General features: G+C 39.2%; 1 protein-coding gene across 7 annotated transcripts in view; it reads right to left on the minus strand.

Annotated features, from left to right (window-relative positions):
* LOC148853233 (Tetratricopeptide repeat (TPR)-like superfamily protein) overlaps positions 1 to 16,634 on the minus strand; it is a 69,956-nt gene that overhangs the window by 10,134 nt on the left and 43,188 nt on the right. For 4 of the 7 annotated variants that reach the window (XR_016099346.1, XR_016099347.1, XM_088945241.1 and 1 more), the window contains exons 5-8: positions 12,214 to 12,715; positions 7,537 to 7,575; positions 7,126 to 7,247; positions 1,169 to 1,315 (exon numbers count right to left, since the gene is read on the minus strand). Coding sequence is in view for 4 of the 7 variants with exons in the window: in XM_088945241.1 (XP_088801367.1) it covers positions 1,169 to 1,315; positions 7,126 to 7,247; positions 7,537 to 7,575; positions 12,214 to 12,715 (810 nt within the window). In the remaining 3 variants the exon portion in view is untranslated. Of the gene's footprint in view, positions 1 to 1,168; positions 1,316 to 7,125; positions 7,248 to 7,536; positions 7,576 to 12,213; positions 12,776 to 16,634 lie in introns of all 7 variants that reach the window. The other 3 variants (XR_016099345.1, XM_088945240.1, XM_088945242.1) reach the window with 1 other exon arrangement.

The raw sequence follows: 16,634 nt of genomic DNA on the forward strand, positions 1-16,634 counted from the left end.
GAACATAAGAGGCGTAAGCCTCCTTAAGAGGAGGGGGATGAGGAGGAAGAAGAGGAAGGGGGATCTCATTTAAGATTATTTTTAATGAAAATCTTTTATATTAAGAATAATGAAGATGCATAGCACTAGTTGAAAGGGGGGGGGGGTCTTGTCGAAGCGGAAAACTTGGGGAGTCAAGCTGGGGGTCTAGAGGGCTTCATCCCCCAGCCCACTTTCCTTCCCTTTTCTTTTCTTTTTCTCTTTTTTTCTTCTCTTTCTTTTTCTTTCCCTTCCCTTTCTTTTCCTTTCCTTTCTTTCCTTTTTTTCTCTCTTCTTTTTTTCTGTCATTTTATATGAAATGTGCACGAGGCGTACACTTCTAGCATGCCTTAAGAAAAAGGCATATGAGGCGTACACCTCTTGCACCCGAGGCATACACCTCAGTGGTATCAGCGCCTCTGGCATACGCCTCAGGGTGTTTTGGGGGCACCTCGCCTGGAGGTGTGTCTCCAGGCATACACCTCCCACGCCTTTTAAAACACTGCTTGGCATCCAAGGGAAGACCCGAATAAGTAGTAGCCAGGTTCCCCGCTTTGCACGTTGCACCCCAGAATTTCAGCAAGCCATTAAGTATGTGCCTTGTCCAGCAAATGAACTGTGATGGGCTTATTTAAGACATTGTTTGTTTCTGTTATATGGTTGTTTCTGTTATATGGTTCATGGGTTCTCTCCAAAATTTAATGTATTCTTTTATGGTTCATTGTTAATTCATGTTGCTGCCTGAATGAAGGCTATCCATCAAAACAACATAAACCTATCTTCTTGCCTATTGTTTTTGTTTCTTGTTCTGGTTGTGATTTCTTGTTTATTTTTCTAGTTATGGTTTTCGTTTTGCAGATTTATATCTTCTGGCTTCCACTTGCTGAATCTTGTAGTATTAGAGTTTCCAGTTAAATGACATCCTGAGCACAAAATGTTTCTTGAGAACATAAAAATGATTAGAAGCATGTCAGTTGGAGACCAAATGGGGAAGAACATACATACAGTCAAGCATAAAACATATCAGAAATTGAAACATCAGAGCAATTACAGTATTAGAAGTAAATCATATACAAAATACTAAGTTTGTTAAAAGTTGGAATTATTATTTTTTCGAACAGAAAAGGCATGGAGATCTGGAACAACAAACCTTCGCTGCTTCAATAAAATGATGTGCTGCTTCACTAAAACATCCAAGGGAATGTGCATACTGTCCTCTAAGCATCTCAATAATGCACTCACATCCCTGTAAGATTGTTGGGAAACGAAAAAACCAATTTTTCATCTGCAATAGGGCCTGCAAAACATAGTTTTTTATGCACAAAATGAAGATGGGATCCTATAATCAGGTAACAATTCTTATAAATCAATTTGCAAAAGATTAGGAATCCCAGTATCAGGCTAGAATTTCTTATTTTAAATTTCTCTGCAACTTTGTCACTAAAAAAGATCAGATTAAAATACAATTGGAAGCAGGTTACATAAAATAGTCTGTAAATCAAAAATATTCTGTCCTGGATGATTTTTCAAAATAAAAAGAAAGAAAGAAATGATTCAACCAGAATTTATGAGATAAAGTGATAAACAATAGTAACAAATGATTTTGGTCTTTCCTTGAAAACTGCAAAACATATATATTAGTCATTACAAGACAAAACCAAAAAGAAAGTGTTAGCGACCATGGATCCATACAACTGCAGTACAATATTTTTCATTGATGCAAGGCATAAAAACAGAAACCATGCTTAAAAGGATTCTACCAAATTAAATTGTATTAATTAGAAACATGCATATATGATGTGCACACTAATTAATGCACATGGCATATCAGGTAAGTTTAATGCTTTCAATTTTTCATATTCTGTTTGTTCCACTGCATATCATCGAATAAGATGCATACATAAGGTATTACCACCAAACACAATATCAAAGTCATGCCTACCATGCAAATGCTCACTAGTCAAAATAATGTAGGACCAATATCTTGACTCAAAAAGATTTAAAATCTCAAATGTAGGACCAATATCATTCTCAGCCCGACTCAGCCTAGCCCGCAATGTGTGTGTGTGTATTCACAAGTTGACCATAAATCAAACCAAACTTGTTCTCTAGAGTTGTTTATCCTTATTCAGAGTAAGGCAAAGCCTCCATTCTAACTCCTAGGCAATGTATGGGACATGGAACAACAGTACAACACTCAATAGTGAGCGTTGTCCTATGTCCCACACATTCCCTAGGAGTTGGAAAGAAGGCCTTCCCTTTATCTATATAAGGACAGACAAGCATGTGTTGAAGCCAATAGGCCCAATACCTTATTTTTTGTGTCATAGGCCCAAAGCCAAGCCAAGCCAAGCCTGGCCAAGCTTGAACCCAATTAACCAATTTTTCATGTATTGTACATCATATAATATAATTTTCCAAAAAAAACATAAATAATTAAATTTCCATTTATTTGATGTTAGGCCCAAAACCCAACCCCAGCCCAGACTTATATTTTAGGTTTGGAGGCTGGGTCGGGCTGGGCCGTACCTAGGCTTGGGCAACAATTCTTATCATTAGTACTAAGCCCAACCCAGCCCATGATTACCCCTTATTTGGTAATGTTGTCCATTCATTCATCCTAAAAAAATGTCTTCTTAAAAAGCAATTAAAACTATAAAACCATTATTTTTTGTGTGAGAACTAAGAATTTAAGACCTAACGTGGACTTGTTTGGGCTTGCCTTGAGGGGCGTGGTACAAAGGCAGCTCGTAGAATCAGGAATGTAATATGTTTTACATCACATTAGCTGCTTGAAGTAATGCAACTGAGAAAAAAAAGAGTGTGGGGGGTTTTATATGCTTGAAAATGTTTTATATATTTGATTTTATTTTTAAATTCTCACTGAATATGCTTTACATGTTATATTTATGTATTTTAATATTAGATAATAGTTTTTTTAAAACATTTATTTTAAATTTAAAGTTTATATTTTTATTAATATTATGTTTAATAATTTTTTGATTTTTTGCATTTTTTGAATGTTTTTGGCATTTTTTATTTTTTTATTTTTAGCCTTTTTTTATTTTTGCACCTTGCTTAAAAAGGCACGCGCCTCGCCTTGTGCCTTGTGCCTCAGGCGCAAATTGACCCCTGCGCCTTTTTTCGCCTTGCGCTTTTAAAACATTGTGATCACCCTTGTCAATTAGGTAAAGCATGGAGAATGACTGGTTATGAACTGTATATTGATTCAGGAGTGTTTCTTGAGGGAAGGAAAGGATTTCTAAAAAAGAAAGGGAGTCCAAGTTGATTTCATAGTAGACAAGTAGTGTTTTGGATCCAACCTCTTAACAACATAAAATTGAATAAAAAAAAAAATCAGCACAAGGTGCAATTGTTAAAAGCAAACGGTGCAATTGTAAGAAAGGCTTGAGGCCTTTCTGGCTGATCAATAAGACTACTCCAAGCAAGTTATAACGGAGATTGGAGAGTAATCCTCACAAGCTCTCATAGAGTCATTGCTTGGAGAGTAATCAGCACAGAAGTCTTGCAGCACATCTATAGCAGAGGATCCTCAAGCATTCCCTCAACTAGATAATAATAATATTGGGGGAGAGGGAGCTTGGAAGATATCCATTGTGAGATGCATGGCCAACTATTGCAACAGATTTCCCCCACATTATGTATACCATACAGCAGTGGATGCGTCCCATGTAAATCAGGAAGATTTATTGTTAGACTTGTTTGATAAACTTTATCAGACAAATGGGTTATTCTCCATTAAGATGTTTTACTCCCCACAGTGGAAAGGATGGTCCCATCCAAGGCACTGGATTTTTTTTTTTTTTGGGAAAAGGTAAAGTAATATTTATTGAGATAGGAAATACACAAGGGAGGCTGAGATCAGTCCCAGAAAAGGCCGATTGATCAAATCAGCAATTACACATTCCACCAGGAACTAGAAAGAAAAACAGCTGACACATTACAATTTCTGAAATCCTCAGACACAGACACCCAAGACATCAGTTTGCCCACTGTTTTCTGAATTAGCTCTTCCAGACTTAGAGCCTTGTTACAGAATATCCTTCTATTCCTCTCAGACCAGATGGACCAAAACACAGCAATAGGAATCATCGTCCAAACAATCTTCTTTTTCTTACTCAAACCCATGAGCTTCCAGCAACACAACAGCTCCTTAACCGACCTCGGCATGATCCAACTTAGGTTCATGGAACTGAGGAAATGACTCCACAGCTGAGCAGAAAACGGGCAGTGAATGCACAAATGGTCAGTGGATTCAGCACTATTCCCACACAGGCTGCATGACAGGTCCAAAATCTGAATGCCCCTTCTCACAAGGTTTGCTCTAGTAAGATATTTATTAAGAGCCATAGTCCAAACTAGGAAGTTAGATTTAGTTGGGCTGGTGGGATTCCACACTTTATGGCAAGGGAAATCAGGAACACCCCTACTACAGAGGTTAGAAGCCAGAGACTTGACAGAGAACACACCATTGAGTTCCACTTCCACAGCCACTTATCCTCTGAACTGTAATCCAGCTCATGATTCTGAAGACAGGTCAACAGATTCAAAACCTCATCCACCTCCCAATCAAAAAGGTTCCTTCTAAATGAAGGAGACCAAAGAACTGAACCACCAGAAACGCTATAGCACTCTGCAACTGAAGCCTCTTGATTTGAAGCACACTGGAAGAGGAGAGGAAAGGAATCAGCAAGGGGTTCATCCAAACACCAAGAGTCCTTCCAGAATTTGGTCCTAATACCATTGCCAACTTTAATTGAGACCCCAGCAGCAAGAGCTGAAAAATTTTTCATTATCCCTTTCCACAAAGAGTTACCCCAATTGGGAGGAGGGTCCCTCGTTCTCCAGTCACCCCATTCCACACCATGCTACCAATGAGAGATCTCCACCAGGCATCATTGTCTGCCACAACTCCCCAAATCCACTTGCAGAGGAGAGCAGTTAAAAGAATTCAATTTCCTTATGCCTAACCCCCCTTTATCTTTGGGGAGGCAGACTAGCTCCCAACTCACCAAATGCACTTTTTTCTCCTCCTCCCAACCCCTCCAATGAAAACTCCTTTGGAGCTTTTCAAGCTGATTTGCAACATTGTTTGGAATAGAGAAAAGAGACAGGAAATAGGTGGGTAAATTGGAGAGAGTACTCTTAATCAAAGTCACCCGACCCCCAAATGAAAGGTATTTTTCCTTCCAAGAGGCCAGCTTTCTCTCCATTCTCTCAATTACTGGGTCCCAAATTGCAGAAGAACCACCACTCACCCCGAGATGGAGCCCCAAATATTTGACTGAAAGGGACTCAATCTGACAAGCCAAGATTCCTGCACAATCTGCTAAATTGGAAACCTGACCCACTGGGATAATTTGACACTTGTTCCAATTGACTTTAAGACCAGAAATCACTTCAAACCAAAATAAGATCCCAAGGATTAACTCCACCTGTGAGGGGGAGGTATCCACAAAGCATAACGTATCATCTGCAAATTGGAGAATGTTCACCTTCTCTCCCCCAGGAGCAATTAAACCTTCCCACTCCCCAGAGCAAGGCACTGGATTTGACTTCAAATAAAAATGTTTTGCTTCTTAGTTGGACAGCCTTCTTAAATGAGATGATAATTAAACATCTTACTTCTAGAAGAAAGGATTAGGGAAATTATTTCTCTCTATATGACATTCCTCCACAGCAAGATACTTCTATTAAAAAAGATGTATTTTTTTCTTCCCAAAAAAAGGCAATTGATACAAAGAAATCTTAGCCTGCATGCAGTCTATGAAGTATTATCATGTTGATTAGACCACTAAATGTACCAAGGAGACTAAGGCTCCATTTTTTTGCAGTGCAATTTCATTTACACTAGTAAAAATGCATGAGAGTGTAAATGACAAGGACGCAAATTCTGGTTCCCTTTGCTTTAGGTTTTACATTGCTTTGATTCAGGCTTTAGTTTTACATCATCTGCCGTGTAAACGAACAAAGTAACACAAGCTAAAACAAAAACAAATCAGATTTTGCGCTCAGAACATCTGCATTCCCCTACCTTCACATCAATGCAAATAGAATTGCACCGTAAACAAACTAGGCTAAAGAAAAATTCTAGAAGACAGTAATAAGACCAGCACTGCTGTGTGGGGCAAAATGTTGAGCAATCAAAAAATATGTTCAAAAAATTAATTTAGCAGAGAAGAGGGTGTGGAGATCGATAAGTGGCAAGACTAGAAAAGACAGAATTAGAAATAAGTTTATTAGAAATGATGTAGGAGTAGCTCTAATTGGTGACAAGATGAGGAAGAGTTAGCTGAGATGGTTTAGTCATGTGCATAGGCAATCAGTGACTGCAGCAGTGAGGAGTTAATTGGTACAAGTAGAAGGCTCTAAAAGAACCAAGGGAAGACAAAAGAAAGCATGGTCAGAAGTGATAAAAAATGAATTAAGGCTATAATTTGTCAGATAGAGCAGAATGGCGAACAGGAATTGTGTAGCCAACTCCAAATAGTTGGTATTAAGACTGAGTTGAATTGAGTTATTAAAACATTGGATAAATGAGAACCCGTTAGTCTTTTCTCATATGCTGTAGACCAAGTTATCACATCTTTTACTTTCCTTCAAAAACAAGGTTAAATCAGAGAAGAAAAGGCCAGACCCACAAATATAGATTTCTTACACATACATTTAAAGCTTCAGAATTCTATAAAAAATTCAATAATAGATTTTAGTAATTGGCATGATTTTATTAAATAGGAAGATTAAATATTTACAAGCATGCCAAGCTGAAAAACCCCACAATGCTTAGGTTGGCATTATTCACCTCATCCACTTCCTTATTATTTACATGCTTTCTATGTGTCAGTGACAATAAAACAAATGAACCCTGTTCACCCATTGTTTGGTCAGTGAATCAGCCAAGCAATTTACACGTATTTGAATCCGAGAGAAAGTGATTCTAAATCCATCATAATGGATCTAAGCTCTCGCCTAACAGTGAAAACCAGCATAGTACTATACTACTATGATAATAATGACTCAACCACAAAGGGGGGAATATGGACCAAATGCAAACCAGTGTTCTGGGAGCATATCACTATCACATACCTCTTGTGCTTCAACAAATTCTGACCGTGTTAGCTCCACAGCAACTTTGTTTTCCAGAAATTGCATTAGAAGCATCAGATACACCCCTGCCATCCAGATGGCCGAATGCTGCAAATCTACTTCTGCACAACAGAAGTTTTTGTGAAACCAGTGTTGGTTATTCTAAAATTGTAAAGCTTGTCTTGAGTCCTGACATGAAAAAGATGAGAAATGCAAAAGCCTCAAATTTTAGAGGATCATGTGTCAAAACACTCTAGGTCCCTCAATAATACCAAGTTTTTGATTGTTGCACTTATTTTAGCCTGGTAGATACAAGAAGGAAAGATGGCTCATATTCCCTTTGCATACAATAGGATGGCAGGGTCAGATGACATAGAACTGTCAATCATGATATGGGAATGGGAAACTAACCTCTCATACCATCAGTGATCCCCAACTTCACCAACTCCTCTGCACATGACACAGCAAGTCAGTCTCTTTGGCTGCAGAAAATACTTATCTATATCATCTCACAAATAAAGAATAAGCTGGTTTATTTTATAGATAGAAGTCCAAAGAAGACAGTCATCTAGAGAAGCAAAAGCCAACATTCAAAGACTTTGTTGCTCAACACCCCCAAAGATAAGGGGTGTTGTTTAGGAGGTGTATCACAAAAAGATTAAGACATGCTTTTTTGTAGGCAAGTTGTGAGTCCACATTTTATTTAATAATCTCATGTCCATCTGCTGCTAGTATTTGTGAATGATTTTTTTTTTTTGTGCCAGGTGGACCCCACCACAAGACATTAATACACTCTTCCAGCCTTCATTCTTCTCACCAAGAAGGGGAAGGGGAAAGATTCCATGGAAATGTATGAGAGTTGCCATCTAATAGACAGTATGGAAGAATTGAAAAATAGAAGCTGTGAAAATATTAGCATCTAGCACTGTCAGAATTATCAATAAAGATGGAATAATAGAAGTTTCTCTAATAAAGGACAACCCTTAAAAGCTGTTAACAGACTCTCACTATAAGAGTTATATGTGGGGTAAAAACAGAGGATTTTTTCCATGTTTTCTATGTATGATCTACTTTTGGCATGGTTTAAAATGTCCATAGATTTTTTTTTTTTTTTATCAATAACAGAATTTCATTGGAATTAATTAGGAAGTATTACAATCAAACAGAGGCAGGTAAACTGTCTTAACTCCCCCACAAGCACAAAACAAAATTAGAAGGAAGCCCAAAATAATGAATCCCTATACACCCCTTGCTTAGCTAGCCCATCAGCAAAGGCATTTGCAGTTCTTTTAACCCAGCTGTACTTAACTTCAATATCTTTTGCCAGCCATTTAAATTTTTTCCTCTCATTGTTGTATTTCCACAACCCAGGCTTGTCTTCCTTTAACCAACTTACTACTATCTCCGAATCTCCTTCAAGAATCAGCCTCCTAATATCCAGTTCTCTTGCTCTTTGGATCCCTTCCAGGGCTGCTGATATCTCAGCCCTGAGAGAATCACCCTCTCCAATTGGACCAGAGAAAAGGGCTATAGTATTTCCTTCCTCATTTCTGAAAACCCCTCCAATTCCTGATTGTTCTGGATTCCCAAAGCTGCTGCCATCAATGTTTAACTTTATATACCCAGCAGAAGGAGGGATCCAAGGACTAATGACCCTCTTGACCTGGACTGATTTTGCTATTTCTTTCCAATTTCTCAACAGCATATCCACAGAAAAGTCTGAAAGCAAATCCATGGATTTCAGCCAGTGCACTACCCTTAAGTGGATAATCTCCATTAAGTTCTCAGCTTCCCTCTCCTTTTCCGAGAAGATTCTGGAGTTTCTTTCTTCCCACAAAGACCAACATACAGCAGCCCTAACACTCCTCCACATGATCCTACCACTCTTTGCATGCCAACTGAAAAAAGAGGGGAAAATAAATTCTGTGCATTCGAAGGGGGGGGTCCAACTACACCCAAAAGATAGACAAAAAGCCCAAGCCCAAATAGTTGTTGCATAATGACAAGACACTAATAAGTGGCACCCAGTCTCTCCATCAGCTTTGCAAAGAATGTGCGAGGAAAGACAAGTCTTGGGTCTTTTTCTTTGAAGAGGATCACAAGTGTTTATTCTTTCCAGAAAGTTTCCCAGCAAAAACTCCCAACCCGAGGTGGAATAGGCTTGCACCAAATTTCTTTAACAAGGAAAGGCATCCCAAGGGAAGTAGGATGCTGAGAAAGGGACTGAAAGAAAGAAGCACAAGAGAAAGATCCCGAGGGGGATGGGATCCATATTCTGCAATCTTCCTTTTGGGGATTCAGAAATACATTTTCAAGGATTGCCAAGAGGGACATAGTTTCTTCTAAGTCAATGTCACCAACAGCCCTTCTCAAATTCAAATTCCATCCAAAACCAGAGGAAGTATCGGAAGGGACTAGAAAGGAAGAAATAAGCTCATTCTTAAGGTCAGAGAGAGCATACAATGATGGAAATTGGCTTGACAAAGGAGAATCCCCTACCCAAGTCTGTTCCCAGAATTTAATAAGTTTATCTGAATTCAAATCATACTTGGTCCATTGAGAGAAGACTGGAAGGAGATTATGGATTTCCTTCCAAGGAGAAGTTCTTGTGGCCCTTGCCAGGATTTCCAGATCCCAGCCATTACTCTCCAGCCCATGAATGCTAACCACTATCTTTGCCCATAGTTTATCCCTTTCTAATGGAAATCTCCATAACCATTTCCCCAATAATGTCATATTCCTTTTCTTAATATTCCCATTCCCCAGCCCACCTTGCCGCTTGCTTCTAGTCACCCCCTCTCCCTTGGGTCCCTTCACTTGTGCCTCGTTTTTTTTAAACCTTAACTCAGCCACCTGCTCAGCTGCTCTTCCTGGTCTGTCCTTCCTTGTTAAAGAGGTCTGGTGTATGTCCATTCCTCCTCAAGTTGGGAGATTTTGTTGGGAAACTTCCTTGGAAAGGATTAACGCAAGTGATAGGTTTCCAAGAAAGAAATCCAAAACTTGTTTATCCCCACGAAGGTGTACTCTTTGCAAAGTTGATGGGGAAACTGGTTACCACATAATGCTATCTTGCCTTTTTGCTAAAACTATATGGGAATAGGTTTTCTCCTTTTTTGCGTGTAGTTGGAACCCCCCAATGAATGGGCAAAGCCTGTTTTCTCCCTCTTACTGCAACTAACCAATGAAAAGAGGAAGGATCATGTGGAGGTGTATTAGGGCGATTGTAGGTTGGTCTTTATGGGAAGAAAGAAATTCATTCTTCTCAATAAATACAAATACATGGTTATCAATAAAAAAATACTAACTAGTTACAGTGCTGCCACCATACAGGTTAAAAAAATTCCAATCCCAGACCTTGTTCCTTGCTGATCATCTTCCTAAAGATTCAACACCCCAAGGATCCAGCTAATCCAAAATGCAAACTTCCCAAGGATTCCCTCATTTCATTTAGCATCAACAGATGAGGTTTTGTGGTAAGTAGATTGAAACAGAAAATAGGAATGTGAATTTAATAATAGGCAGAAATGAGGGTAGACTTAGGATTGGAGAGCAAGAAATATCTCAATGTGACCACTGTTGTTACCTTGGTTTGATAATCCATAATAAGGGCGAACTTAAGGAGGATGTTGCCCTTGGAACTAGAGCAAAATAGGCAAAACAGAGTAGTGCATCCATAGTCATCTGTAATAGGAGAATACCACTTAGGCTAAAAGGAAATTTCTAAAACATAATTACAAGGCAGGCTATGTTGTATGAGTGTTGGGTAGTCAAGAAATAACATATCCAGAAATTCAGTGACAGAATTGTGAATATCAAGATGGATGAGTGGAAAAAATAGAAAGGATAAAAGATAAAAAATGAACTTACTCGAAGGAACCTAGGAATGGCTCCAATGGGTGATGAAATGAGGGAAAGTAGATTTATGATGGCTTGGGCACATGCAGAAAAAACCAACTAAAGCATAGGTAAGACAAAGTGATACATTACATGTTGAAAAGGTCTAGAAGAGTTGAGGGCAGAACAAAAAGGACTTGGGTTGAAGTAGTGCAAAATAATTTAAGGGATAATAATTTAACGAGTATGGCACTGAACAAAGCAGAATGGCAGAACAGAATTCATGTAGCCGACCACATAAACTTGGGACAAAGCTTAGCTGAGTTGATTTGAGTTCAGATGAGATGAGATGAGATGCTTCAAGTACAATGGACCATTCATGTTTTCTTTTTCTTTTTCTTTTTTTTTTTTTTTTTTGATTGATAACAGAAACTTTTATTAAGAAGAATAGAAAAGAGAATGTCACAACAGGGAGGGGTAAAATCACTTAACCCTCCCTAAAATTAGAAAACAAATTACAGCAATGCCCAAAAGAGATTAACTCTTCCCACCCCTTGTTTGGCCAAAGAATCTGCCACAGAATTAACACTCCTCTTGGACCACTGAAACTGAATTTCCATGTTCTGAGTTAGCTGGTTAACTTTCGTTTTCTCATTTAAGAACTTCCACAGACTTGAGTCTTCCTTCTGCAGCCAACTAACAGCCAGCCTGTCATGGCCATTGGAGCCTTATATTGCATTCATGGAGTACCCGAGTATAAGAAAATATATTTCGTTTTCAGATACCTACCACCATGTAGAGGGGCTCTAAAAGTGGTTTCTGTGGAGTTGGAACCTCCAATGGGACCACTGGAAGCTCGAAACATGCATACACTGGTATTGAGGAATATGCAACCTATTCCAGTTGGTCCAGAATTCATTCTCAGGCTTCTGTCCACCATTTTACCATTCTTAAGTTTTAGTACCTTCCATCTCACCTCTCAAATCAACCATCCAGTTAAGCTCACACAACAGGCTGTATTTACAGAAAATGGAACTTTATATTTAGGTTGGTGTGTGTGGGTGTGGGTGGGGGGGCAATTGCATGGAATGTACAATAATATGACAAATTAAACATGAGCATGAGATTTAACTTCAGTTATAAGCTTAAATATTGAACTCAACCAAATAAACCAATAAAGACAAACCAAATCCATGGAATATATAAAAGTGGCCCAGAGGGAATGGGGAAAAGGAAAAAAGAAAAGAAATAAACCTTGGATCACATGCAATCCAGATTGAATACGCCTTCCACACTCTTTAAATAACCCTTTCGGACGCCCAAATATGACTACCATAAGATCAACCAGTGCATGGACAGCACTCCTTGGTAGCCATTCTCCATCTATCGGAGGAGGTGCTAGCTCTAGCTTATCTCCCCATCTCTGTTTCACTTTTTCAAAATGAGGCAGTTCCATAGAATCATTGCCGGTTGAACTCAATCCAGTTATATTTCTCAGCAGCTCTTGAAGCTGACTTTGTTTTTGGAACAGGGCTGATCTTTCCTTAGGATGTAAGTCAGACCGAGAGAGGCTCTGATTTATGTTATTTATCTCTGTGATCAAGCCCTGGATATGTTGCACCTGCTGCAAATCAGCCTTCACAGCAGCATCCAATCTCTCAACATGTTGAGCAGCATTCTTGTAGTCGCATATCCTGAGCCTATAGAACATGTGCAGCAGCTCATTGTAGAAGAACAAACCAAGGCATTGATGTCTCTGGTTGAATGTGAAAAATGAAGAATATGGTGTCGGTAAAGGTAAATCAGAACCACATTGCTGAAAATCATATTACAATGAAGTGAACAGTAAAATTCTGCAGAAAAACATGAATGCACAGTTTTGGTGAATGAGATGACCGAATATAGATACTCATTGCATTCTTCATCAGAACATTGACAGATTTCACAACAAGAAATAAATCATTTGCCTCAAACCTATATGGGGAGTATCATATCGGTTTCGAAGGCTGCCGAGAGATGAAATAGAGAAGGTTTGGGGTTTTTGAATGTTTGTGATGATAGAACACAACCTCATCAGCCTATCTGACAATTATTGACCAATCAATATGTATGATACCCATTTTTTGGTATAATGCATGTCAATATCTTGAACCTTGGTCTCAAGTTGCACCTAGGAAAAGTATAACATAAATTTTATCTGTATGCTGCTTGTACCAAATATTACACTGGCATACACATCAACCTGGACTATTTACACAGGCGATCATACCAAAACATAGGATTTATATCCATCAGCCATTCTAATTATCCATTTCCAAAAGGAAGCAGAAAATACAAGACGAAAATTACTCAAGCATATCTGTGCTTCCAATGCATAGAAATTTATTATCCTACAACAAATCATAGAAGGGAGGTTGGAGGAACTGAATTGTCTCCGGATGGAGTGATAGCTAGGAGTTTCAAGTGGACAAGGCTTGTGGTTAGGTCACTCTGATAATTCTTTCTGGAAGGTGAGGAGAATGTCAAGGCCACATTTAGACATTTGGAATAAAAAAGGATGGGTAAGCATTTGACCAGTAGGGAGTTGATCACTAGAACTGATGAGGTGCATTGTGAAGAAAGCAGTCTCGAGAGTTCTGGGTGGAGGAACCAGAAGTGACACTGACAAGAGGAAAAGGCAAGAAGAAAATAGAGACTGAATTTTCCAAGGTTTTGGCCTTCTAACCAAGACAGTGAATGGGTCTTCTAGGATTTTTAGGGGAATGGGAGAGGTGATAGGGGTAGAAAACCAGCATGTGGGCTTGTTTGTTTTGGCATGTGTCAAGGTGGAGTGAAATGTGGGATTGCATGAAGCTTCGGATAAAATGTGGGATTGCATGGAGCTTCGGATGCAAATGTTGGTTTTGGTGACAAGTATTGGATTGTTTTTATGCTTTGCCTTTGTGCTTGAGGCTGCTTTTTGTTACTTGGAGTGAGATGAAATGTGTTTTTTATATCCTATTGGGGATTTTTGTTTTTTTCTTGGGTCATAAATCCCTCTTTATTCTAGATTCTCTTAAACACCTTATTTACCACCAAAAAAATAGAGGGGCTTAGTGTGGGACCAGGTGGTTTAGAACCCTCATCTGTGCCACACTTTAAATGATTGAGAATTAGATTCCTTGATTTTTATTCCAAAGGATCTATATCAGATCATTCTTTTGTTGGGGGCAAGATTGAAGCATTTAAAGGAATTCAGGGTTCTCAAAGATTAAATGAACAGAGTCAATGATCAAACAGAGAGCATTTGCAATAGGAGTTGGCTACTTAGCTCAATAGAACCTATCAGAGAAAAGGTATAATGAGGAGGGGTGACAACTAGTCTTATGTCATTTTCCCTTTGGTGATGGTTCCAGTAGGCACAGACAAGGAGGAATGGTATGATGTTTCTTGCAGGGATAAAATAAGATTGTGGAAAGATCTATGGTAAAGACCTTGCCTCCATAGCTCAAACTTCCCAACCTCTCTCTGTCATGCAACCAAACATTTCAATTCCATATTGTGTTTCCATACCTAATTCAAGATTTGCCTGGGACATTGGACTTCGGAGAGGCCATAGTGTGAAGTGCAATTGATCTTGGAACTTATTTGAGTATTTGCAGGTAGTCTTTCTAAATTCCATAAGACCTGATTGTAGAGTTTGAACTACCAATGCTATTGAGTCTTTCTCTTGGACATTCTTTCTTTTTGCTTTGGCTTCCACTACCCCTTGGCTAATTTTCCAGTTAAAGTAGTTTGGAAAGGTCCTATTCCCCCCAAAATAAGAGAGTAGAAATAACTAATTGCAGACTTAGTCGAGTTTCTTGTGAAAGGAAAGAGGGGGAAGATGAAGATTTCAGCAATAGAGAAGAAAGGAGAAGAAAAGAGTAGGAAGTCAACCAGGATTCAGAATTGACCCTAGCCGCCTACCTCTCATTATATTTATACTTAACTTAAAGGATGAGATATTACAAGGATGCCCTTAGTAGGGTGACTACTAATATTGCTGAACAGTCACAACTTAAAAAAACATAAACTAATGGGCCTAAAGCCCAACAACTTCCTAACTAAATAAAAAACAACTCGAACCAACTCAACACTGCCCCTCAAGTTGAAAGTAAATGTCACACATTCCCAACTTGCGTAGATCATGCTCCAGCTTGCTCCTTGCAACACCTTTTGTGAGAACATCAGCAAACTGTAGATAAGAAGCAATGTATTGAAGACAAACTTCTCCAGAAGTTACCCTTTCTCTGATAAAATGTCTATCCACTTCAATGTGCTTAGTTCGGTCATGCTGGACTGGGTTATGGGAAATGTTAATTGCTGCCTAGTTATCACAGTATAGCATCATAGGTGTTGGTTCGACTGTCTTAGTTTGTATGTTTACCTTTTGTTGGGTCTTAAGTCATTAGTTAGTGGGCCTTGTTACTAGGTCTAATCTTACTTAATGTTTATTTCGACTAGGTGTCCCATCACTAATCGGGGGCAGTCTTGTCCATTCATGTAACATTATGTAATGCCTTTATATATAATAGATTAGGGCTGGCCGAAGAGATTACAGCCGCCCATTTCATTTCTGTTCCTCTTCTTCTTCCTCTTCTTCTCTCATTCGACAGCACTATTTCAGCAAACATGGTATCAGAGCACTGATCTTACGACTGGTTACAGCAGCCGCATCTTCTTCTACTCGCAGGTAACTCTCCCATTCTTCTTGTTGGTTGCTGCAAAGAAACCCTCGAGTTGGTCGTAGAACACAGTTAGACCTACATCTAGGGTTTCCCTTGGTTGTAGGGCCCAAGGGGAGTTAGACCCAGAGGCTGATGCCCTAATAGACACTGTACAGCAGACTGTAGCCATTCGGCTAAGATAAATCTGTGTAGAACAGATCTAGGCGGAAGGACTGATTTCAGCAGTCCTAGAACTGTTCGTGGGTGAAGTTATAACCTGCGGCAGCAGTGTTTAGCACACAGTAGAAGCCAACACAGCAAGTTGCAGTGTAGTACTCGGTGACAGCAGTAATTTGAGCACAGTGTGCAGTGTTTCAGCTCCGTCTGGTTCTCAGGACTGAGTTTACAGTGCAGCAAGTTCCGTAAGTGTGAAACAGTTCTCCTTACATTGCAGTTACAGTCTTGACACTTACAAGAAAGTGAAGATGTCTTCGATATCCAGGGAAGTGTCCTCTAGAGATGTTAGGGCTTATGGGAGGTCTCCTAATCTGGAGAATCCAAATCTGCATAGCCTACAGATCACAAGTGTGTTGTTGGATGAGTACAACTTCAGGGAATGGTCTGTCTCAGCCATGCTTTTCATCACATCCCGTGAACTCACTGGTTACTTAGACGGGCAGAAGAAGGAACCAGAAGTGGGAAGTGCTGAATATGGAACTTGGCGCAAAGAGAATGCTACAGTTATGTCCTGGCTACTTGCCTCAATGACTCCAAGAGTAGCCAGGACTGTTCAACATTTTTCCACGACTGCCAAGATATGGGAAAAGGTTTCTAAAACCTATGGGCAGAAAAAGAATAATGCCACAGTTTACAGATTGAATCAAGATATTGCTGCCTTGAGGCAAGGAGATATGAGTGATGCAACATATTTTGCTACACTAGAAGGACTATGGGAAGAGTTAGATCACCACCTTATCATTGACTGGG

The sequence above is a fragment of the Nelumbo lutea genome, chromosome 5, assembly GCF_056320005.1.
Source record: "Nelumbo lutea isolate HS-2025 chromosome 5, American lotus-T2T, whole genome shotgun sequence".
NCBI classification, from domain to species: Eukaryota; Viridiplantae; Streptophyta; class Magnoliopsida; order Proteales; family Nelumbonaceae; genus Nelumbo; species Nelumbo lutea.